We start from the raw sequence: 23,929 nt of genomic DNA on the forward strand, positions 1-23,929 counted from the left end.
AAAGTACATGACGAGGGTATCTTATCCTGCATTGTAAGTAGATCAATTTTAGGATTAATACAAGTTATTCAGGATATACATTTCCCCTTTTAGCGGTTGCTTTTAATGCTTTTTCCAAAATGTATCTGTTCTAAAGCGGTATTATTATTGTTCGATCCCCCGGTGTCCTGCAGTGAAAGCCTTTTATGTTAGCAGACGTGATCATTAACATCCTAACACGTGACATGTGCTGCTAAGTGTTGGACCTACAGTAGCTGCACGCACGGCAGATTTCCCTACTAATGCAGATTATTATTTTGTCTTTCTTCCTAAGGGACCTTCAGTGATGTGAATGAAGATAGCGATGACATTAAATTCCCTTGTCTGCCCACACAGCTTGGCACATAGAAAAGATTCACTCACTGAGTTTCTGTCCCTTGTCTCATGAAATCATATTTCAGCAGAGCGGCTGTTTTTATCAAAGTCAAACTCATCAGAACTAAATCTAGATTGCCACGTTTTTATATTGCTTTTGTGAATGAAATGAAATCAAATGACTTAACATTTCAAATCAATTGAAACGCAAAGCAGATAGTTGCACTTTATAAATGTACTGCATGTTTAAATGGGTGAGGAAGACTTGTAGTGTTTGCTGTGACTAAAAAAGCGCTATATAGATGCAGTCAATTTAAACAAAGACTTAGATTTAATGGATAAAGAAATCTGTAGTGATTATGTATTATTACTCAACCTAATTGCAGCTGCTTTTGTGTCACAGTAATGTCGCCTCCTGCTGCCGGATTAGGATTAGCAGAGTTCCTGGGCTTTGTCTCGATATACAGTATCTCTTGGTGGACACAGGTCTGGAGGTGATATAGAAAAAAAAACGTTTTCTTTCTGTCTCCACTGTTAATGTCGACTGGTCAAGCAAATGTATTGACTCATTATATTGGTGGGGCAACTATGAAATGAACAGCTTGTGTTTGAATTTCTCTGGGGCATTGGTGGTTTGATATCCAACCTAATGGAGCCCTGCCGCTGGGAGCAGCAGCAGATTTGACACTCACAAATTATTTAACTATTTAAAATCAATCAAAATCAAAGTTAAACAAGGTTAGTGTGATTTTTTTTTTTTTTTTAATTGATAGATACAGTCAACAAGCACTTTGATAGAAATACCTGTAAATCTATTTATTCATTCGAATGTATAATTTATTGCCACACAACTCAGTTGTTTGGAATTTGCCCATGATGAGACAAAAAACACAACATAACACATAACAAGAAAAGAAACAAAACACATATCCCCCGTCCCATAAAATCTGTCGATGTAAAATCCAGAATAAATCCAGAATGAAAGTAAATACAGTAAAGACTATTGTAATTAGAGTAGGGTGTCCGGTGCTTACAAATACACAAAAATACTCTCATCTATTGTACCTTAGGCAAATCCCGCCAAAGTGTTCTCTCCTGTGTCCTCTCTCCTCTGACTCCATTCGTACTTCCTCAACTTTAAACAGTGACCTGAAAGTGAAAGTCGGGCCTACCCACTTCATTTTTATGAAGCAAAGAATAATGAAACTTTGCCATGAAATTCATGACATGGACACGGCCACTCTTGATCTACAGTAGGGGGGAAAGTCTCCCGCTCTTTATGTGACCGACCCTGGGAAGGGACAGGTCATGTACAGCACTGTGTGGACAAGCCGGGTTGAAACAGCGACGGCAAAAACGAGCACGGTCGCACGAACCCCATCATCTGTAAAGCTGAGCTCCCTCCTTTTCTTGTGAGGGTGTTGTAGAAGCTTTCAAGGATTTATTATGGCTGTTACCGGTAACCTGATACAACACATGCAAAACACACATACCTATAATAAGTTAACATGACACAATGCTAACTGTAACCATTAATTCAAGGCTTGGACTTGATATACACTTATTATTATTGTTATTTCTGTGGCTCTTCAACGCAATGGATAAAAAAAAGAACGAGAATGAAGAATTCTGAAGACTTGTTAGGGCAGAGAAAGTTCATCATATGCCATTTCGAATGAACACATTAGTGTATTATGATATTTCAAATCAATTATCTGAGTTAATTTAATTGGGTTAATAATTTTCTAATTTCAGATTTGTAATTTTCAGTATATATGTATATATACCTTTTTAGATTGTGCTGGCATTGAGCGTGTTATCCATAATTCGCAGTTACATGATTGTCATGTAGGTCTTAAATGAGGGGGAGGAAAGCTTTATGGAATGGTGATTGTCATGTTTGATATGGATCAATATTTTATCCTGTATTTTCTTTGTGTGAATAAAAGAGAGAGGTTGAGCTGCGCAAATGACATTATTTATTTTCCTTCCCTTTTAGATATTTAGGACCTTCATAAGTTAATATTGTAGCTTCACAGAGCAGGCTATGTTTTGTGATTTTGCCAGAATAGCAAACTGATAGCTGTGGTAATATAATATGGTGTTGTAGTAAAAAGCAAAGCTGACTCTAATTTCCACTTCTTGTTCCTGCCTAGAGGGTGAAGTGAATACACGCAAGAGAGAAAAGTGAAGAGATGAAAGGACTCTGTCGATGGTAAATCAAAGGCTTGTGTGAATGATGCAACTGTGATATGTATCAGTTGTATGGATGGCGTATTGACACTGAGTGTTCTCAGTCTAATGAATATACAGACATATTTAGCTTCCAAGAATAGCTGCTGGGTGCATTATGTGTTTGTGTGGTAATCCAGAATCACTGGTTTCATCATACTGCTTTATGACATGAAAGATCTTTAAATGCACAGCCTGCAAATAAGACAGGTCAGGTGACCAGTCTTTGGTTTATTGGCCAATTATTCTTGGTTCTGCACCATTAAAACAACACAAAGCTGAAACTTTGCAAGGCCTATGATGAAACTGCCCCAAATTACAATTAGTTATATAAAACAGGTAGGTTGCTGTAATAAGGGCCTCCCACTGTCAGTGCTCTGATGACACACATCTTTTCCCTTTATTATACGAGGATCTTAGGATACTTTGCCTATGATGACGTCAAGATAATAGGCTGTTACTTTGTGATCTCTTTACATCATAGGAATGTTTAAATGTACTTGTTCACCTGTGCATGAAGTCGTGGTGAATTCACTCAAGGCAGTTAACCAAAAACTTAGCATCTCTCTGTGGATCAGTTTACAGTTATACAGCCATGTCAGCCATTAGCAGCAGTCCCTTCTCACAGGAGAGCAGTGAAATCTCAGAAGAAATATCATTGCACCGCGAAAGTTTGGTGAGTTATAATTTGTATTCATGTTGCTGCATTGTAGCTGGTTTAATTTTATTTCTGAATTCTATCTCATGTACAGAAAATGAATTCCTGTAGTTTGGTTCTCTCTTGCAACAGAATGAGCTGCTCAACTGGCAGGTCATCACGCCACTTAGTTCACCCAGTGGTCTGCTCACCCCCAACACACTGAGCGGCTTAGGAGCTCTGAGCAACCAGAGCGACCCGTCCTCATTCGTCACACCTACCCCACTGCCAGGTAACAAACACACCCATAAACTACGATACAGCTTGAAATTACAGTTGACTAAGATCGTTAAATCTCTGCTTCAGGACACAATTGATTCCTCACAATGTTTATCCCCCCCCCCCCCCCCCACACACACACACACAAACACACACACACACACACACTTTTGTCTCCCTACCTCTTGCAAAATTATACTTTTTATTTTTTTATGAAAACATACTTTCACAGTATCTATGTTAATAGTTCCAGGTTAAAATTATCTCAATGGAAGACATTTGTTACATCATGTTTTTATCTCCAGCAGCTTTTGTTTTTATATCCCAGGCAGATGCTTTTTGAATCTGATACTGGATGAGTCATGGAACATGTTTTGTTACTAACAGAGAACATTGTGACTTTCTTAAATAAATGAGTTTATTTTCTGTTCCATTTAGTTGTTCTTTGTAGTAATAGCATCAAAAAAACTATCCAAAACCGACCGGTCTGTCTATCAGTGTCTCCTTTTGAGGGACATTATAGATTTTCAGTAGTGTAGCTCTTTTCTCTATTTGTGTACTGTAATTTGCTCAGGTTGAAGGTGCTGAGTCATGTCTCCTTTTTTTAGGAGCAGGGAAGAGGAGCAGAGTGACAGATGAAGGGGTTCTGAAGTTGCCTCTTGAGTTAGGGTGAGCTATTGAAATTCTTGTTAAATGAAACTAACATTGTGTGGATGGTCTGACCGTGTTCTCTTTGTCCTTCTTGCTGTCATACTTGCTGCACTGTTTGTGTCTCTGCTATTGGACTTATAGTTTAATGTCAGCTCACTGAGGGCTGACTAGTGGCCTTTTATAAAAGGACACCTATGGCCAACTTTTGGCCATTAGCTGCTCCCTGCCCGCAAATTCTGCAGCATGGGATCAGAGCAACCTTTCATCTGATGGGGATGTTTTTCATCAGCAGGCCACTGGACTGTATTCCAGCCCCGATTTCTGTCTGGGATAACAGATTACATGTGTTTTTTTCCTAAGTCATGGCTGCTCTCCAGTTGATCTCCTGAGGACTGAGGGGTTGCCCCTCTTGGCTCATGTCCATCTAGAAGTGGACAGCTGTACAGTCATCCATTACATCATTTCCCTCCTTGTTACCCTGCTGGTTTGGGGTTCTGACCTTGAACACCATTATTCAATTGGGAGACATAACTATTGCAAGAAATCTTTCTCTTTGAATATATATATATATATTTATATATATATTAATGATGACTGAATACAGCTGGAACAATATTTTAATGATATTAATTTCATGATTTATATGTTGTACTTGGTTTGCAATTGTGTTTGCTCAGGTGGCGGAGAGAGACTCGCATCAGGAGTGTGGCAGGTCGACTTCAAGGGGAAGTTGTCTACTTTGCACCATGCGGGAAGATACTGCGTCGCTATCATTATGTGACGAAGGTAAACCAACAATTTATGGAAAATATAAAACCTTAAACCATGGCATATAGTCACTGCAGCTTTATGTTATCACACACTAGTGGAAATCACAACATGTTACCAGTTATATAGCTCACTGTTCTTCCCATGCTTTAATTAAAATGCATAATTCTTTTGTCTGCAGTACTTACATCAGAATGGAATAACTGAAATCTCAAGGGATAACTTCAGCTTTATTCCAAAAATTAAAGTTGGTGCCTTCTATGAAGCCAGAGAAGGACCAGAGGTAAATGTTCCCTTTTATTTACTTTACACAACATATATATATATATGAGACACATACATTTAATGTAAAATGGTGTGAGATCTGATAGAAACATGACTCCAATGAAAAACTTCTGTTTGAGAGAAATTGAGCCAATATACCCACATAGTCGCAGGTAGGAAGCAGAAGAATTCACATATTTGTTGAGACATATCTATCAATGTTCATTTATGATGAATCTTAAGCTTGAAAGCTTGCGTTTGTTAATGAAAGCAATCGGTAGATACAAGTCAGTCTGACCATCTTGTCTTTGTCATTTTCTTTAAATTCCTTCGTCTCTGTAATATTTCTCAGGGTCCTCAGTGGTTATTACTGGCTGAGGAGGAGATCACTGCCTTTATCATAGCCATGAATGCCCGCCCCAGCCGCCACTTGGAGGCTGAGCACCAGCCATCAGGTGATGATGCTGGGGGACAACAATTGAATAATCATTCTCTAAACATTGGAGAAAATAACTTTCAAGACCTCAGCGATGCCAGGGTGCGCCGAAAGCTGAAGGCTCAAGGTCAGTGTACATCTTTGAAATGTTTCAGTGTCACCTGTAAAATAGGTAAAACCAGCTGAATCTGACATTTTCACTTATGTTTTTTCATGAGGAAATCTGGCCACCTGAACATATATGTGAGATCACTTTAAGATGTTTCCAGCTCAGCTACAATAGAGTTTACTTCCAAAACCATTTCTTCAAACAATGTCAGTGGTGGATGTTTTGGTGTCAGCACCACAAAATCCAGTTGTAAGAGTTGCCCACCTTGTAAGAGCCACCTTAAAAGAGGCTCCCTTTAACATTAAACACATAGAGCAAGGTTTATCGACCTTGGGGCTTTTCTTTCTAAACTTTTTTCCTTACTGTTAAGACCAGCCTAAACCGTCTTTGCAGTTTTTTCATGTAAATAAAAACAGCATGTCGTTAAATGCTTCAGGCTTTTCCTCTCGAAATCAGGACTTTGGAGTTGTCTGCAGGTCAATATTTTGCGAATCATTTCAATTCTCTTTGGAGTATGATTTCATAGTTTATATCCCATCATGTTTCAGAAATGGCTCGACTGTTGGCTCAGAACAAATTGATCAGAAAACAGGAGGCGCAGGCCATGGCACAAGCAGCCAAGGAGGCAAGGCAACAAGAAGGTAAACAGCCACCGTCTCGTCAGACTCTTCTCTAACATTGGATCAGATTGTGTGTGTGAACCTAACATGTTTGTGTTTTCTAGCCATACGATTGGCTGAAGAAACCCGGATAAAGAAAGAGCTGAACAAGCTTCTCGACCAACAGGTAAGGATCTTTCTTTGCATGCTCTGTTTAATTTTCCGTGCAGATCTTACACTGTACACTCTCAAGGTTTTAAACTGAAAACAGTTGAACTGCTCTGAAATTCCACAAGGAAGTTGCTATCCTTCAAAATGCTGCACCTTCCTGATTTGCATAGACCCACTGTGCTTCCTCACCCCACACCCTGCTCCCCTCCTCCTCTCTATAACATGCATGACTTAACAGTTAATTCATTTGATCTTGCCCTCATCCTTTTACCAGAGGAGAATCGAGCGCATTCAGCAAATGCGAATGGAAAAGGAACACCGTTCAAAGAAAACTCTAGAGGTTGGTTCTAAAAGTTATTGCAGAAACAGCTGCCATTTTGTCTTTGAGTTTTAATGGGAGGGAATAATCATCTCTTCACTCCGCGTGTCAATATGTTAGATCTGATATTACCAGTGAGACACTTGCTCTATTTAGATTTGTGTGGAATATTTTCTATTGACATCATTAAGCAAACTAATACCAAAATTACACAAAATATTAAGTATAACACTTAATGGTTTTTTTTTTCTCACGTTTGTTTCATATTATACCTCTAATCAAGGAAATGATCGGTTGATTCATTTATCAAACATTGTTGCTCCGGTTAAAAGTTAATTTATCTTTTCTGTTCTGGGAATACTGTAATTATGGAATGAGTGTATCATCCAACTCTGTTTCTTGAACTTTTTGCATTCACAGGCTAAACGACAGAAGCAACAAGAAGCAGCCAATGCCAGACAACTGGAGGCTGAAAAACAAAAAAAGGTAAATAACTGATGTTTATGAGCAAATTGTGTTTTTCACTTTTACGTCTGTTATCACATATTACAGATTCCTTCTTAGTCCGTGTAAATGGACCCTTACTATAATTTTATTTTAATATTTTTTTTATGTTTTATTGTTATGTTTGATTATGTTTTGTTGTGTCCTGTCTGTGTGGTTTGTAAGATGTCTGTCAAACGGATGCATCTTTCTTGCGGGTACAACTAAAGTAACCTGAATGTGAACTGTTGTTCTATTTGTTAGTGCAAAGCAGATTTTCCTTACCTTGGTAAATGATCTGTTCTTTTCCCCAAAGGAAAAGGAGATGGAAAGAATGCGAGCTGTTATGCTGAAGCAACAGGTAGGTGTTTTTCCCTCAAATGATTTGAATAACTTGAAGATGGTCTCTTACGAATTAACACACAATATATAATTTAAAAATATTATTAATTAATTTGGGGTTCTTTGGTGTATTTTTAACTATAGGCTGGATTTTTATTGCATTGGTTTTCTCCTTTGATTTTTCTATCTCCTTATACTTTGCCAACTCTTCCTACCAAGGGTGGAGAGGCATAGAATAGATATGGTGTGGGGTATGTTAGTTTCTGTACATTCAACAACATATTGTGAATGTGTTGTGGTAATTGGTTGCCATCCCAGCAGTATGTTGCGTGTAGTGTTTGGTTGCAGTCATACTACATCCCTCTGCATGGCTTTTCAAATCAGGGCACTGCATACATCCGCGCTATTTGTCACTCAGGGAAAACACATCCATTAAGTCCACGATATGATCGAAAAAGGCTGGACTGCACAGAATTTATACAAGGATGAGAAGATTTATGATACACCTAAAGAACACTGACTACTTGTTAAATTCTGTTTTGGATGAAATACCTTTTTCACCACAGCATGTGAGCAACACTTATCTATCGTCCCATTTGGAAAAGTCAATATACAGTGATGTATCTAGTTTGTGGGGAGAGTTTAGCAGCTGTGAGTGAAGTAGTATTATTTACAGCTTTTCACAATAAATAAATCAGATATACAATTTAATCCTTTAAATTCCATCATTGTTGATTTGAAACGCACTCATTGTTCTGCATGCTGATCTGAAACTCTTGGCCTGTACCAGCTTTCAGTCTGCTACTTGCCAGATTAATAATGGCTGTTTGTAACTTTGAGTTTATGCTTTCTGTGTGCATCACTACCCTTGATTGCTTTTTATTAATCACTAAGTTCCATTTGCTTTAAATGCCGTGTATGTCTTGCACTTAAACTACTGTGCAATATGCAGCATGTTGATTAGGACATCATTGTGACAGTTTGACTTATGCAGACGCTTCTTCTGTGCATGTCAAGTGTTCCATAGTGTGTTCCATCTGTGACTCTTGTCTTCATAGTATAATAGAAACTGTGTTTAGGAAAGAAAATAATGTGTTTGTGCTCGGCTAGGAGACGGAGAGACACAGGCAGCAGATGATCCTGATGAAGGCTGAGGAGATCCGTAAGAAGGCAGAGGTCGGTAACTGCTGATTCACACAGATGTTTCCTCACTAGTTTTAAATATCCATCTGTGACCCTTGTCTTTATAGTATAATATAAACTGCGCTTCAGAAAGAAAATAATGTGTTTGTGCTCGGCTAGGAGACGGAAAGACGCAAGCAGCAGATGATGCTCATTAAGGCTGAGGTGATTCGTAAGAAGGCAGAGGTCAGTAACTGCTGATTCACAAAGATGTTTCCTCACTAGTTTTAAATCTCTGGGAAATGTTAATTTTTTTAAGGATTTCAACACTGTGGTAATTTAGTTCCTAGTTTGTGTTTTTATACCAATATCAATATCAATGGGAATAATACAATCTCTTGGCTGCAGGAGAAAGAGCGTCTGAAGCAACAGCAGATGGAGGAGAAACGGATGAACAAGGAGAGGAAACTCCAGATCAGGAGATTGGAGCTGGAAAAAGCAAAGGCTCTAAAGAAGCCAAACGAGGACATGTGTTTGGCCGATCTTAAGGTACTCACGCACAGAGAGTCCGTACATCAGAGTGCGTACATATTACCACAGATAGTCTCCATCTGTGGAATATACATCATACATATATGTGGAGAGATTAAGAATTCAACCAGGCATGTGTTGTTGTTTTTACATAGCAAATAAATCAGTATAATCTCTGTAGGAGCTATATGCATGAAGATTAGATGTTTTCACAAATTTATGGTTTCATTGTTTTACTGTCACATACAAAAATAGATGCTTAATATCACTGAAAGCATCTATGTTTGATTAAAGAGGGCAGGTATAAGTCAGAGTACTGCCACCAAGTGGCTACTGAAAGCATGTACTGTATTTATAACACATTTTACCAATAGTCTGAAAGAAGAAATACTTAGGTCAGATAGATTTACAAATCATTTCAAAGTATAATATAACATTGAGCATTATTTATCTTTTTTATCTTCAGAGTCTTCCAGTGCTCTCAAGAATCCCTGGTCTGGTAGTGCAAGGAAGCACCTTATCAGACTGCCTGGCGGTGCTGCAGTTTGTACACACCTTTGGAAAGGTCCTGGGATTACAAAATGTAAACGACCTCGACTTAAGAGTCATTCAAAAGGGTTTCCTTAACACCGGGAGCAGTATGGGGAAAGTAGAAGACCTGCTGGTGGGCATGGTCTCCTCAGCCGTACAGGATCCAGGGATACCTGCAGGTCACAGGGTGAGTCTGTCATTGTCAGTGTAGTAGTTATACAGTTGTTGAATTGTAAAGGATTTGTTAATCATGTATTTATGCACACACACATTCATAGTGATCAGACGTAACTTTTTACAGGTTTCACATTTAATTGCTTTAGACATTGACTTTCACCATTTCTGTAGCTGATGCTTAACCACTGCAGTAGTTCAAAAGTAGAGATGTATTTGTAATCAATATATTAAAGGAAGACCTGACAGCAGGGACACTCTAGTTTAATACATTCTGTAAAAGTACATGTTGGCACTTTAGGGTTCTGTTCCTGTTCTGTTTGACATTGTAGTATACACAAATACTTACACTTCACGCTAAGTAGGTGAAGAAACATTTATTAAACACACTGACTGAACTTATCAATATTTTTTCTTTTAGAGCAAAACCTGTCTAGGGCAACGCTTGACTGATGTGGAGATCAACAGAGACAATGTGTCTGAGATCCTGCAGATCTACATGGAGGCTCACTGTGATCAGACAAAGTCAGCTGCTCTGGCCCTCAGTCTACGAACTAAAGCTTTTCAGGCCCACAGTCCGTCTCAGAAGGCATCCATGTTGTTGTTCCTTTGTGATGATCTCTGCTGCAGTAAAGCTGTGATCAGGTGAGGGATCCATTTCCTTCTAATCCTCACATATCTCAATCCTCATTTTTTTGCTTATATTCACAATATAACAAAATGATGGAGGAAAAAAAAGTGTTGTTAAATTTGTGTTGAATGAGCCATTTTTATTTTGTAAAGTTGATTGCGTGCACAGTTTAAACAAGTGTTTATTATGTGCCTGGAGCTTCAGTTAATCTCTTTGCCTGAGAGCAGAAAATAGTCATCTTTTATTCATGAGGGCTCAAATTGTGAAGAAACAACAGATGTATCAAAAGGAATATGACAAATCATGGTCTGATGGATAGTTTCAAAAGGTTGCATCAAACTATGCTTTATTAATCTTTCATTAGTACCAGCAGCAATTTGAAAGGCATCTCCTGCCCGCTGCAGTGGCCTGCAAATGTATCAATCTGAGACTTGAAGCATGATTTTCAATGTGACTTTGCAGTGAGATCAACAAGAAGATGTATCACATGGACAACTTGAGGAAGGAGAAGCGGGCTGTACAGGGAAAGCTCCGCAAGTGAGAACATGCTCATTCCAAGATTTTACCAGAAGGTTCTGTGCAAAGTTTTTCAAATCTTTTTGTGAATAAATTAAAACATTTTTTTTTCCTCTGTACATTTCTGCGTTCAAAGACTGAGGAGCATTTACACCAAGAGGACTAAGAAGGGAGACAGCAGTGTGGGCGGAGATAACAGCCTCACCTTCGATGACGACTGCGAGGACCAAGGAGATGAAGAGGACGAGGAGGGAGAAGATCATGAAGGGGAGAAAGGGGCGAAAGCAGAGATTTGTGAGGAGGAGGTCAGTAACAGCATGATGCTTCTTTTTTTTTTTACTGTTGCCAGTGGCTCATTCAGCGTTTGTTATAGTTAATGTCAGTCAGTCCACTGGCCTCCAACTAATGAGATCTTTTCATCTAGGACAACTGTGTGAACTCTGCCAGTATGGAGGAGCTCGAGAAGCAGATCGAGAAATTATGCATGGTAAATTTCACCCACATTCATTTTCTCAGGAAGAGCTAGTTGATGGATTAAAGAAATCCCATTCTACCTCTGTTTTCTGTCTCTTTAGCAACAGAGTCAGATCACACAGGAGCTGCTACGCTCCTCTCAATCACAGCGCTCCATGATGATTGGACAGGACCGCTACAAGAGGCGTTACTGGCTTCTCCCAGAGTGTGGCGGCATCTTTGTTGAGGGCATGGAGAGCAGCAAAGGTGAAAACTCATACTGAAATATACATCTGATTTGTTATGTTTGATATGCACTTTGAGCTGATTTTTTAAATGTTACTCAGGCTATGAAGAGTTGAAGGAGAAACAGGAAACGGCTCAGGTGATCCGAATAAAGAAGGCGCAGCTGAAAGAGATGGAGTGGGTGCTCTGCCCAACACCAGAGAGCCAGAAGGGCAAAGACCATCTCAAAATCTTCCTCAAGGGAGTGGTCAAAAAGGATCGATCTTTTAACACACATTCTGACAAACACCAGAACAGTGGCTCTGCTAAAATTCTTTCCACTGCATGTAATCCTTTACATCCCTCCTCTCAGACGGGGATATCCCACAGCCCCCCGCGTGCAACCACTCTGCAGGGACCTGCAGGTGAAACAGATTCTTCAGGGCCATATCCGCTGTGTTCCCCCCAGCTCAAAGGCAGCCCCCGGATAACCTCCAGCCCCCAGCCTGACCTCCAGCTGACTAACCACACAGTCAACAAGCTTGAGAACCCAGAGGCCCTGTGTGACAAGCCACCTTGTGCCTTGTTTCCTGCTGTGGAGGCAGCTAAGGACTACCCCACACCTCAGCCCATCCCTAAGGGTAAGAATGGCTCACTGCCAGTAAGCACAAGTGAAATGTGCTGGACTAAAGATCATCACTGCCCAGACAGTCCTGGAGTACATGCTGTGATGACTGTCACTCAGCTCTGCAACCTTCTTATGCTCCTAAAATTAAGCAATTAACAATACTTCTCTCTTTGGTTGGCAGAGATGCTGCACGGTTGGTGGCGAGTGTCAGACGTGCAGGAGCTACACAGTCTGGTGGAGGCGCTCCACAGTCGAGGCATCAGAGAGAAGGTCCTACAGAAACAGCTCCAAGAACATATGGAGTATTTGACCCAGCTCTATGCCAACAGCGAATATGGTGTGTCCACAACTCCTCTGCTCACTTTAATTATCTTTAATACAAAACATACTGTTATTTGAAATGTTCATGTCACCTGCTCCCAAATTAATATGTATAAATATGTTGCTTTTCATAGACAGTCATTTGCTCTATTGTATGTATGTATCTATGGGAGCAGCGTTTGATGTGGTGAAGCTGAAGAAACAGGAGGTGAGGGAGAAAACCGTGGCGAGTTGGTGTGTGGAGGAGCAGGCGATGGAGGTGGACATCCGCCTACTGCAGCAGGTGGAGGCTCTGGAGAGGAGAGTCGTCTTTGCCGGTCTGCAGATCAAGGTAAAATAATCCTGAACGTTTGTCTACTTACAGCTCATACAAATATAAATATCCCAGATTAATTTCAAGACTATTTCTCCAGTATGTGCTCAGATAGGATTTCGGGTCCTTACTTTATCACCAAACACCATATTTCAACTCTGTGTCCCTCAGGGCTGGATGCACCCTAAGCCCCAGTCAAAGAGGGAGGATCTGGTCTATCGAGAGGACAAGCTCCTCTCTTCTCCAGCTCCCGAAAACACGTGGCAAAGAGGAACCAGGCGGCCTAACAATCCTCTTGATATAGCTGTCATGAGGCTGTCAGAGCTGGAGGAGAACATCGATCGAAGGTACCTACAGAGAAATGAACCCTCAGACCAAACAGAATAATACCACTGTGCCTGTGTCTGTATGATAAGTAGTTTTTTCCTCTGCATGATGCATCTCAGTCGAAGAAGTACTGACAGCCTCAATGTGCAATGTACAGTTTATCTTTACTCACTGATTTCCCTGAAGTCACTGCTTTGGATGTACTGCTGTCCTGTAATACTTCCACTCACTCTCTGTAACCTCAAAGCAGGGAGGAGGAGGTGACTCCTGGGATGAGCCTGTGGCACGAAGCCCTCGAAGAAGTCCGCAGCTCGGCTCAGCTGTCACTCTGTATTCAGCAGCTGAAGAAATCCATCGACTGGGACCGCCCCGTCAAGAAAGTGGTTAGTGATGCCTCTTTTCTCTCGCTATCAAAACTTTGTCACGGCTCTGATAAAGGCTGCCACACCTACTGCCACAGGCCTAAGATCCCCACAGTTCCTGACGGCAAATGGTTCTGTCACATTTGCGTGGCAAAAGTAAACCTGAGACTTTTTTCTAATGTCTTTCATTTAATACAATCTCCTAGTCCACAAGCAGTGCAGATGAACGAGCCGCAATCTGTTCAACTGTCCAATGATATCTTCATTGTTCCACATGTCCACATCCATTTAATTAATCTGCACGGTATTTGTTGCGCGTGGCTCCTCACCAGTCGTTTTTATGTCCCCTCTTTCAGAAGAACGCTCAATTACTCCGCAGTAGGAAGCATCACAACCGAGCTTTGGGGGGAGGAAAGCGAGGCAGGGACGAGTTTGACAGCCGTGGGCCCTGTCCCAAAAGAGCCAAACTGGCCTAATACGACAGAGATTGGCTGCAAATCTTTGATGTCGGAGGCCTTCTCTTCACCTGTGACACAATTGAAATGTATGAGCTGCAATAAAGCCGATTGTGCAATGTGAAAGGAAAAACACTCCATGATCAGTATCTTCAAGTGCAACACTGTTTAGTTCATGAAAATAACTCAACACCTGCAGCTCCTGCCCAGAAAATGACTGTGCACTTCATGCACAGAGGTGGACTGCGCAGGATAATGTAATTTAATTTAATTTAATCTATTTTTTCAATTTAATTTAATTAATCAATTTAATTAAATATCATTTTCTTTTTTTTATGTACATAATTTAAGATATTGTGCAATGAATAGATGGTAGAAGTTCTGCCAAATTTAGGTCAGGATCTTGTCAAGGACATTTGAAGATTGGGGATTGAACCGCCAACCTTCTTGTTGGAGAACGACCACGCTACTCCCTGGGCCACAACGCCTTTACATTTACATTAAGGATTGGATTACCTGCTCATTCCCATGAGAAACTAAGCACAGGAAGAAGATGGACACATTATTATGTGCTTGTGTGTGTCTGTGTTCTATTCTTTTTTTGATTCACATTTCAGAGAAAACCATTGTATTTTCTACTTTACTACATATGAGGAGTTATGATAAATCCCGCTCACACTAACTGAGGGGCTTTTCCTTAGATGGCGCTGTTGATACATTTTGCCACGCCCACTTCAAATTACTTCAGAAAACAAAAACTTTTTTGAGTTTTTGAGTTTCCTGCAATCTTTGGTTAGAATTTGAGCATGTCTAGGCCCTGAAAAGCCCAGAAGGGAAATACAAATCCTTCGAAATACAATAGGGCCTCCCACCAGAGGTGCTCAGGCCCTAATAATCCTTACAATTTCAATAGGGCCTCCCACTGTCTCCTACTGTTCGGTGCTCGGGCCCTAATAAATAATATTTTTAAACATAAAACAGCTGCCTTATTAGTATTTCATTTCATGCAGTGAGCGGGTTTGTATCTTTAAGAAAGTAAAAAAAAATCCTGGATTCACACAAAAAATGTAATGGGTTCATCCCAGACCTCCACAAATTTCATGGAAATTGATTGAGCTTCTTTTGCATAATCCCACTAACAAACAAAATAAACAACCAAAAATAACCTCCTTCACGGAGGTAATAGAAAAATTCCAATAAACCTTGTGTTTTGTAGGTTCAGGTATCCAGAATAGAATAGACCTCATTATATAAATGTGCAAAGCCAACATGTAAAAGAACATGTTAGTTTTATTTTATTCTTTGATAAACAGAACAAAAATATATTTTTACATACCAGTACATTACAGCAATGACAAGCTCTTTTAGAAATGTGCATGTCAGGTATGTTTATGTGTTCTAACAAAAAATTATACACACATTTATAACTATAAAATGAAATCCCATGTGGCGATCCATGGTCACATTTTGTTTGAACTATTTAAATAAAGGAAAAATATCACTTATTCCTTAATTTGAACTAAAGAGAAGACATGTTACAGGTTTTTCTTTTTCTTATCTGGAAATGTACGCAGATGATGGTGTCCACCTCCTCGACCCCCTCGGTTCCATTTCGCGCTTCGCTCTCCAGACACTGGCATAGTGTTATGTCCAGCCCTGATTATTTAGTTAAGTTGGCTGGATATTTATAACTTATTCTTCTGTTATGTGTTGTTATTGTTTACTCACCTCTCCTCTCGTTTCAGACTCCTCACTCCCTCCCTCGTGTGTGTGTTCCACCTGGGTGATTGTCAGCTCCTCCCTGATTGTTTGCACCTGGTCCTCATCACCCGGTGTATTTAGTTTGTGTGTTCCTGTGTTGCATTGCCAGTTCGTCTTTGTTTCTCCATTTTCTTAGCGTTCCAGCATTTACTCCTGATAGCTTTCCTGTTACCGATCACTGCCTGCTTAACGAGTTACGTCTCTGCCTTTTCCCTGCCGGATACTCTGCACTGTGATCGACTGCCTTCCCGTGTACCGACCTTGGACCGAAACTATTACGAACTCTGCCGGTGTCTGCTCCCTGCTGGATTTACGGATTACGAACTCTGCCGCTGCCTGTCTCCTGTTGGATTCTTGTACCCGTGTTTGGACTACCTTAACGTGTACCAACATTCAACAGTAAAGTTGGTTAACTGCACCTTCTTGTGTCTCTGAGTCTTGCTATTGGATCCACACACCTGTCTGCACTCTCTACAGTACGAACTGGCCAATAAAATGGATTCAGCTGACTCCGGTTCCGGGCGCACTGTCCTGCCGGCACCATTACTGCAGCAGACGGAGAAACAATTTAATGCAGTTCACCTCGAGATGCAGGGGATGTCGGAGCGCCAGGAGAGCATTCACAGCCAGGTTAGTTTCTTGACTAATCAGGTCCAAAGGCTCATGGATCGTCTGGACACCTTCATCACTCCGAGTGCTGTTCCAGCTCCGGTCCGAGCTCCAGCTTCAGCTCTAGCTTCACTTCCCGCCACGTCTCTCTCGTCCCGAAAGATTTTCCGGGGACTCTGGCGACTGTCGGTCATTTCTGGTTCAGTGTGGGCTTCATTTTGAGTTAAATGCGCCAGCTTTCCAGACGGAACGTTCCAAGGTGGCATACGTAATTTCGTACCTCTCTGGCAGAGCAGAGAGATGGGCGACAGCTGAATGGTCAAGAGATTCACACATCTGCTCCTCGGCTCAATTCATCAACCGTGAGTTGCCAGAAGATGTGGACTCGCTCATTGCTTTGGTGGTTAAGATCGATAAACGTCTCCAGGACCGTGGGAGATCCAGACCGGAATATTCTGCTCCTGTCCAGAGGGGGCAGTCGACTTCAGCTCAGCAGTCCTGGCAAGCTCCGGCGCGGTTCACACCCATGGCCGGCGCAACAGCGCCCTATGCTGGTGCGGAGGAGCCAATGCAGCTTGGGCGCACAAAGCTCAGTCCAGAGGAGCGTCAGCGTCGACTCCGTGAGGGTAGATGCATTTATTGTGGGCAGAAGGGTCACTACCTCTCAAACTGTCCAGTGAAGGACCAGGCAACGGCAAGATATACACTGGTGAGTCACACTACTGTGTCTTCTGTTCGACCTTTCATGCAAGCCAAACTCATCACACCTTCTCAGACTGTCAGTAATCCTTTCTGGCTGACTCTGGGGCTGATGAGAATTTTATGGACTGGAGGTTAGTGAAGAAATTAAATTTAAAATTAATTCCTCTTCCAAAGCTATTGGAGGCTCACGCTCTAGATGGACGTTTATTATGTAAAATACCGCACCGGACTGATCCAATTCAGATGATTATTTCCGAGGAACATTCTGAAGTTTTGAGTTTTTACCTTTTCGACTCTCCATCACACCCTCTCATTTTGGGTTTTCCACGGCTCTCTAAACACAACCCCCACATGAACTGGGTCACAGGGGAAATAACAAGTTGGGACAGAAACTGTTCTGTAACCTGCATTCGCACTGTGTCTATATCCAAGGTATTCCACTCTTCTGATGTTTCTTCTCCCAAGTGTCTAGAACTTCCTGCGTCTCGATCTGCGGTCACCTCTCCCCGCACGATTTCATCGGACGCTGATTTCCCAGATCTCTCCCGAGTTCCCCCATGTTATCTAGATCTCAAGGAGGTCTTCAACAAGACACGGGCTACCTCTTTACCACCTCATCGACCTTATGACTGCGCCATTGACCTGCTACCAGGTACTTCACCCCCTAGGGGGCGCCTCTATTCCTTGTCTTCACCGGAGGTAAAAACTATGACAGAATATATTGACTCCTCCCTGGCGTCAGGACTCATTCGGCCGTCTTCATCTCCTGCTGGAGCTGGGTTCTTCTTTGTGGCCAAGAAGGATAAGACGCTCCGCCCATGTATTGATTATCGGGGATTAAATGAGATTACCATCAAGAATCGATATCCTCTTCCCCTCATCTCCTCTGCGTTTGAGCTTTGAAGGAACGCTAAGGTCTTCACCAAGCTGGACCTGAGGAACGCCTATCACTTGGTGAGGATAAGAGAAGGGGATGAGTGGAAGACAGCCTTTAATACCCCAAGTGGTCACTATGAGTACCTAGTAATGCCATTTGGTTTATCTAATGCGCCAGCGGTATTCCAGGCGTTAGTTAACGACATACTTCGTGATATGTTGAACCAATATGTCTTTGTTTATTTAGACGATATTTTCATCTTCTCCCAGGATTGGGAGACTCATGTCCAGCATGTTCACCAGGTTCTCCAGCGTCTTCTCACCCACCAACCTTTTGTTAAGGCAGAAAAATGCGAATTTCACGTGTCCTCTGTCGCTTTCCTAGGGTTCATCGTCTCTCAAGACAACTTCCAGATGGATCCGGCGAAGGTTAGCGCAGTGACTGAGTGGGCTACTCCCACTTCTCGCAAACATCTCCAACGCTTTCTGGGTTTTGCAAATTTTTACAGACGTTTCATTAGGAACTTTAGCACTATTTCATCTCCATTGCATAAACTGACCTCCTCGAACATAAGGTTTCAGTGGTCACTACCGGCTGAGAGAGCCTTTAAAAAATTAAAGGAGAGATTTACTACTGCCCCGATCCTCACGCTCCCGGACCCTAATCTTCAGTTCGTGGTTGAGGTTGATGCCTCAGACATAGGAGTCGGGGCCATACTCTCGCAAAGATCAGAAGTGGACAAGAAGCTCCATCCCTGCGCTTTTCTGTCTCGGAAACTTTCGCCCGCTGAGCGAAATTATGATGTTGGGAATAGGGAGTTACTAGCTATTAAAGTGGCTCTGGAAGAATGGCGTCATTGGTTGGAGGGGGCAGAACAGCCGTCCCTGGTTTTGACTGATCATAAGAATCTCGAGTACATCCGATCCGCCAAACGACTAAATTCCAGACAGGCCAGGTGGGCTTTATTTTTTAATCGCTTTAATTTCTCACTGTCATATCGTCCCGGTTCAAACAATACGAAAGCAGATGCACTGTCTCGTTTGTTTGACCCTGGTTCTGCCCCGAGATCTCCTTCTAATATCTTGCCTCCATCCTGTGTGATAGGGGCCGTTACCTGGGATATTGAACAAAGGGTCAGACAGGCAAATGTTAATGGTCAGGTGCCGGACGGATGTCCCCCGAACCGGTTGTTTGTGTCGATTCTACTTCGTTCCCAGGTCATCCATTGGGCTCATACCTCTCGGGTTTCTTGTCACCCTGGGATACGGCGCAGTGTTAATTTTGGCAGCTATTTTTGATTTAGTCTTAGTCTTAGTCTTTTGACGAAAATGCATATTAGTTTTAGTCTAGTTTTAGTCATTTTTATCCTTCTTAGTTTTAGTCGACGAAAACAAATGACATTTTAGTCTAGTTTTAGTCGACGAAAACAAATTACATTTTAGTCTAGTTTTAGTCGACGAAAACTAATTACATTTTAGTCTAGTTTTAGTCACATTTAATAGCCACATTAAACTCCTTTTCTTCCCTTCTCAGGCCCAGGGACACTGTGTTGTGTCTACAACTGCATAATAGTCTAGCTTTCAGTACTTAGGTTGTCCATTAGAAATCCCTCCTACCATAGGTCTAGAGGATGTGATGTATGTAGGAGGAAGGGATGAGTTATCTAACACATAAATGGGCATATCTCTGTCTGCATCTCCGTTTCCAATAAAAAGAAACAAAACAGTCTTTCTTTGTCTACAGTCGGTCTATTTATTTTCTGACATAAAACATAACACATATTAACATAAAACACATATCTCAAACTTTTAACAGAGATTGCGTGTGCTTGTGCGCTTGAACAGCGTTTATGTTTGTGCGTGACTGCGTGCGTACACAAAATAAGTTGTGTGTGCGTGTATGCTTGTTTGTGAACGTGTGCATGGATGTGTGTGTACAAGACATAAACAGAACAGTGTAACAACTTAACAACTTAACAATTAGATAGGGCAGTCTCAACAGCAACATGAACCCCCCACCTCGAGTCGGCAGAATGAGGCTACTGATCTCTGTTCTTGTTTGAGGAAAGCACTTCTCTCTAAAATGAGCCTTGCTCTATTTCGCCGACCACGAGTGAGGTCGCCTGTAATACTAAAAACGCGCTCTGCAAATGCTTGAGATGCTGGCATTGCCAGAAGGTCAAAGGCAAATGGTTTTAGGGTCTGGTACACAGTAGAACCCTGTGCAGCCCAAAAGTCAATAGCACTCTCTTCGTCGATGGGCTGAGAAAGCTGCTCCTTGAACTTTTGTAGCTCTTGCCGGACACAGGGCTTTGGTCTTAATGGCCGGCTTGTGCTTGCTTTTGAGAGGAATCGGAATCTGGGACGCTTTGAAGGTGGGGCTGTCTCTGGTGCCTCCCTTCTCTCTTCTTCCTCCTCATGGTCATCATCCTCCTGTGGTGATAGAGTTTGAGCAATGTATTCTTCTGCTCTTCTCAGAAGCTCTTGAATTTGCATGTCCTCATTTTGAATGAGAGTTTCAGGTGAAACAGTTGAATCCAGGAAGCATGCAGCAGTGGCGAGGGGCGAGAACTTTGAATCATTGGGATCAAGGAAGCAACTGAAGCGCTTCTCTATGTTGGCCTTCATCTTTTGTGCCAGGTGAGCAAGGTCCCTGTAGCCAGTGCCCTGGGGAAACTGGGATAGGTGAGCACTCAGGTCCAAGAGGGCAGGCACCACCAGGGATAGGGACATGGTGTCACTCTGTAGCATCTTGGTATGCTCTGCGAAGGGGAGGAGCAGGTCTCTGAGAGCAGCCAGCTTCTGCCACTCACTGGGCAGGAGACAGTCCCAGTCCATCCCATCAGTAACCTGGACAGTTGAGTCCTTTACTTCCAGAAGACGGGAGATCATCTGGTATGAGCTGGACCATCTAGTGAGGCAGTCTTTGACCAGAGTTAGTCCACACAGCTGGAGCAGTTGCTCAGTTGCTACAGATGACTTGCGGAATAGCCTGACAAGTCCTCTTACTTTATCAAAGAGTCTTTTAACACTTTGTTCCTTGTGGATCATGTTCACCACGAGTTGCAGCGTATGTACCACACAGGGTGTCCTCTTTATGGCTCCGTACCTAGATAAGAGAGACAGACAAAAATAGAGAGAAGTCAAAAAGGCAGTTTATTAATCATCCAAGGGAAATTAAATTGCTATGAGTAACACAATGCAATCACACTGTGCAATGTATTAACACACATCATCATAACGCCATAGATAAATAACCAAATATAGCTCAATGACAGACATATCTAGCCTACTACTAAAACAGCTACAAACTAAAATAATTTACCTTTGCTCTTCTTCACCCTCCTCAGATTCTTCATCACTGTTCTGGACTTCCTCATCCTCAGAGCTGGGCTCGTCATCCTCTTCGTTTTTGAAGGCTGCAACCATGTTGCTCCCGTTATCTGTTATAACAGTCAGAATTTTTTCTTTGGATATTCCCCAGTCCTCTGTGCATCGGTCCACACATGTTTTTATACACTCTGCAGTGTGGGGGTGGGAGATCTGCTCAAGCCTCAGCAGTATGTGTGTTGCCCTGTTTTGCTGAGTGCAATAATAGCATGCACTAATGGCAAGGAATGCTGCTGTGAGCCCTTTTTTTGTCCATATGTCAAGCCCAATTGTGATTTTGCGTGCTGTGGCAATTCTGTCTTGAAATTTCTCCCTTTCGGCAATGTAAAGTTTATCAACTAAATTTGTTATCTTTGCTTTTTTGGGTACGGTCAACCTCTTATCAATAGACTGCATCATTTGGACAAAATCTTCGTCCTCAACCGAGCGGGCAGGTAGGCCTGTGCGTCCAATCCACTGGGCAATCGCCTCTTCATTAATTTGTTGTTCGGCTGAGTCGGTTCTATATTTCAATTGTGAGGAGAAGAACGCTTGAATACTGGTCCCCATCCTCTCTGAATCATGCTGTTTTTCCGGTATTGTTGTTTCTGGGATCTAGGTGAAAAAATTGTGGATACAATTAGTCTCTAGGATATATACAGATCTCATAGTACATGCCTACAGCTGAATTCAAATTGATAAAATGCAAATAATCAATTTACAGCAATGCTTAATTAACAGTGTTATCATTAAAATATAAGAAAATATCAAAACTAGATTTTAAAGATTTAAATGATGTGATGGAACAATACAACTACTATGCGTACCTGGCTTTATAGCTAAATCAACCACATATCCTCCATAAGAATTGCTGTGCAATCTGATAACCAACTGATTTAACTAGACGGCTAGATTTGACAGTGGAGAGTGGGGTTGGGGAAATATTGATGTATGGGATTTTTTTTAATAGGGGGTTTATGTTAATTTGTCCGCTTTTGTCTGCGGGCACAAGTCCATATAGTACGGGAGAGCAGGGTAATGTGGGACATCGGGTAATGTGAGACACCTCCTGTATCTAGGCAACGGAACACATTTGTGGTCATTTGACCATTATGTTTTCAAGCCCCTCCCATTCTCCCCTTGCCATGAAGGAGAAGCTGGTGGTGCTGTGGAAATTATGTTTTTTCACAAAAATGTTTTTTTTTGCATGTAAAAGTAAATTTTCTTGCTTTGAACTTAATCAACAATTGTGTCAAAACAAATTGAATCAGGTAGAAAAACTTATATCATACATGTTGGTGAACTTCCAACATATAAAACCATGTGACTGATGCTAGCTGAAGATTAGTCTGAATTGATAAGAGATGTTGTTTTTTCTAAAACGGTGGCTGTGGGGTAAAGTGAGACACTGTCTCATTCCATAAGAAAAGCTGGAAGGGATAGAAATATTGACAAGACAACCCTCAAAAGATTCATAAAGAAAAAAGAGAAAGGGAAAGTAAAACCAGTAGCCTGGGGTGAGGTAAAGAGAATATTCACAGATGAGATGGAGGAGGAGCCAAACACTTGAAACAACTAGCTGACCAGTTCCATGGCCTTGCTCCAGTTAAGTGCTGTGAACTGGTATTTGAATACGCAGAGAAAAACAATATCCCTTTCCCCTGCCAATTGGACAGAGAAACAATGTGCAGGGATGCTAGGGTGTGCAAGAGATCACATGAATCATACTAATCATAAATGTGCTTAATTGACCAATCCCCATGATTCTGTTACTAGTCCGATATTAGTGGTTGTCAATCTAGCTTTCGGGATTTTAACTATTACAACATGTGTTGTTTTGGTAGTTTTAAAGTGGAAAAAGCAAGTGGACCATTTTACCCCGTAGCTGGGGTAAAGTGGGACACAAGACCACTTTTTTAAAAACAATAATATTTTCCCTGCCCTTTGTCCTGAAGACATTCTGATCATTTCCATTCCTAGAACACATCCTGAATTAATTGGAAATGTGTAAATTTTACTGATATATCATTTTAGCCCGCCTAGAGGGGAGCAAATGTAAAAGATGTCCCACATTACCCCGCTCTCCCCTATGTGGGGGTGATGGTGTTTCTTGTCAATACAGAATATTGTACGCAAACTATCTGGGTTTATTTCGTTAACATATATATTATTTCATACGTGGTGCAACCGATGACAGGATTATCGGTCTTAGCAAATATTATTCGTTTATTGTTAATTGGCCGGGCGGCGAGGGCCCGTACAAAGCCTGGCGGGTCCACCCGTGCTCCTTAAATAACAGCGTAGCAATGTTCCCGTTTTCCTAAACAAGGCGAATTGTTAAAAGTTATCATTGACAGTTAGTAGCGAACTTACCGTGGC

At 41.6% G+C, this 23,929-nt stretch overlaps 1 protein-coding gene across 1 annotated transcript; it reads left to right on the forward strand.

Annotated features, from left to right (window-relative positions):
- The first annotated feature begins 3,181 nt into the window (after positions 1–3,181).
- Positions 3,182–14,254, forward strand: LOC128439701 (bromodomain adjacent to zinc finger domain protein 2B-like). Its single transcript, XM_053422092.1, has 27 exons — positions 3,182–3,262; positions 3,377–3,515; positions 4,111–4,171; positions 4,831–4,939; positions 5,103–5,204; positions 5,538–5,748; positions 6,279–6,371; positions 6,455–6,516; positions 6,775–6,840; positions 7,240–7,305; positions 7,619–7,669; positions 7,871–7,903; positions 8,755–8,820; positions 9,175–9,315; positions 9,764–10,015; positions 10,424–10,647; positions 11,096–11,170; positions 11,286–11,454; positions 11,574–11,636; positions 11,725–11,869; positions 11,950–12,095; positions 12,201–12,468; positions 12,637–12,792; positions 12,953–13,107; positions 13,261–13,436; positions 13,667–13,934; positions 14,135–14,254. Exons 1-27 carry the CDS (start codon positions 3,182–3,184, stop codon positions 14,252–14,254), a joined length of 3,498 nt encoding a protein of 1,165 aa, XP_053278067.1.
- The last annotated feature ends 9,675 nt before the right edge of the window (positions 14,255–23,929 follow it).

The sequence above is a fragment of the Pleuronectes platessa genome, chromosome 5 (genome assembly GCF_947347685.1).
Source record: "Pleuronectes platessa chromosome 5, fPlePla1.1, whole genome shotgun sequence".
NCBI classification, from domain to species: domain Eukaryota; kingdom Metazoa; phylum Chordata; class Actinopteri; order Pleuronectiformes; family Pleuronectidae; genus Pleuronectes; species Pleuronectes platessa.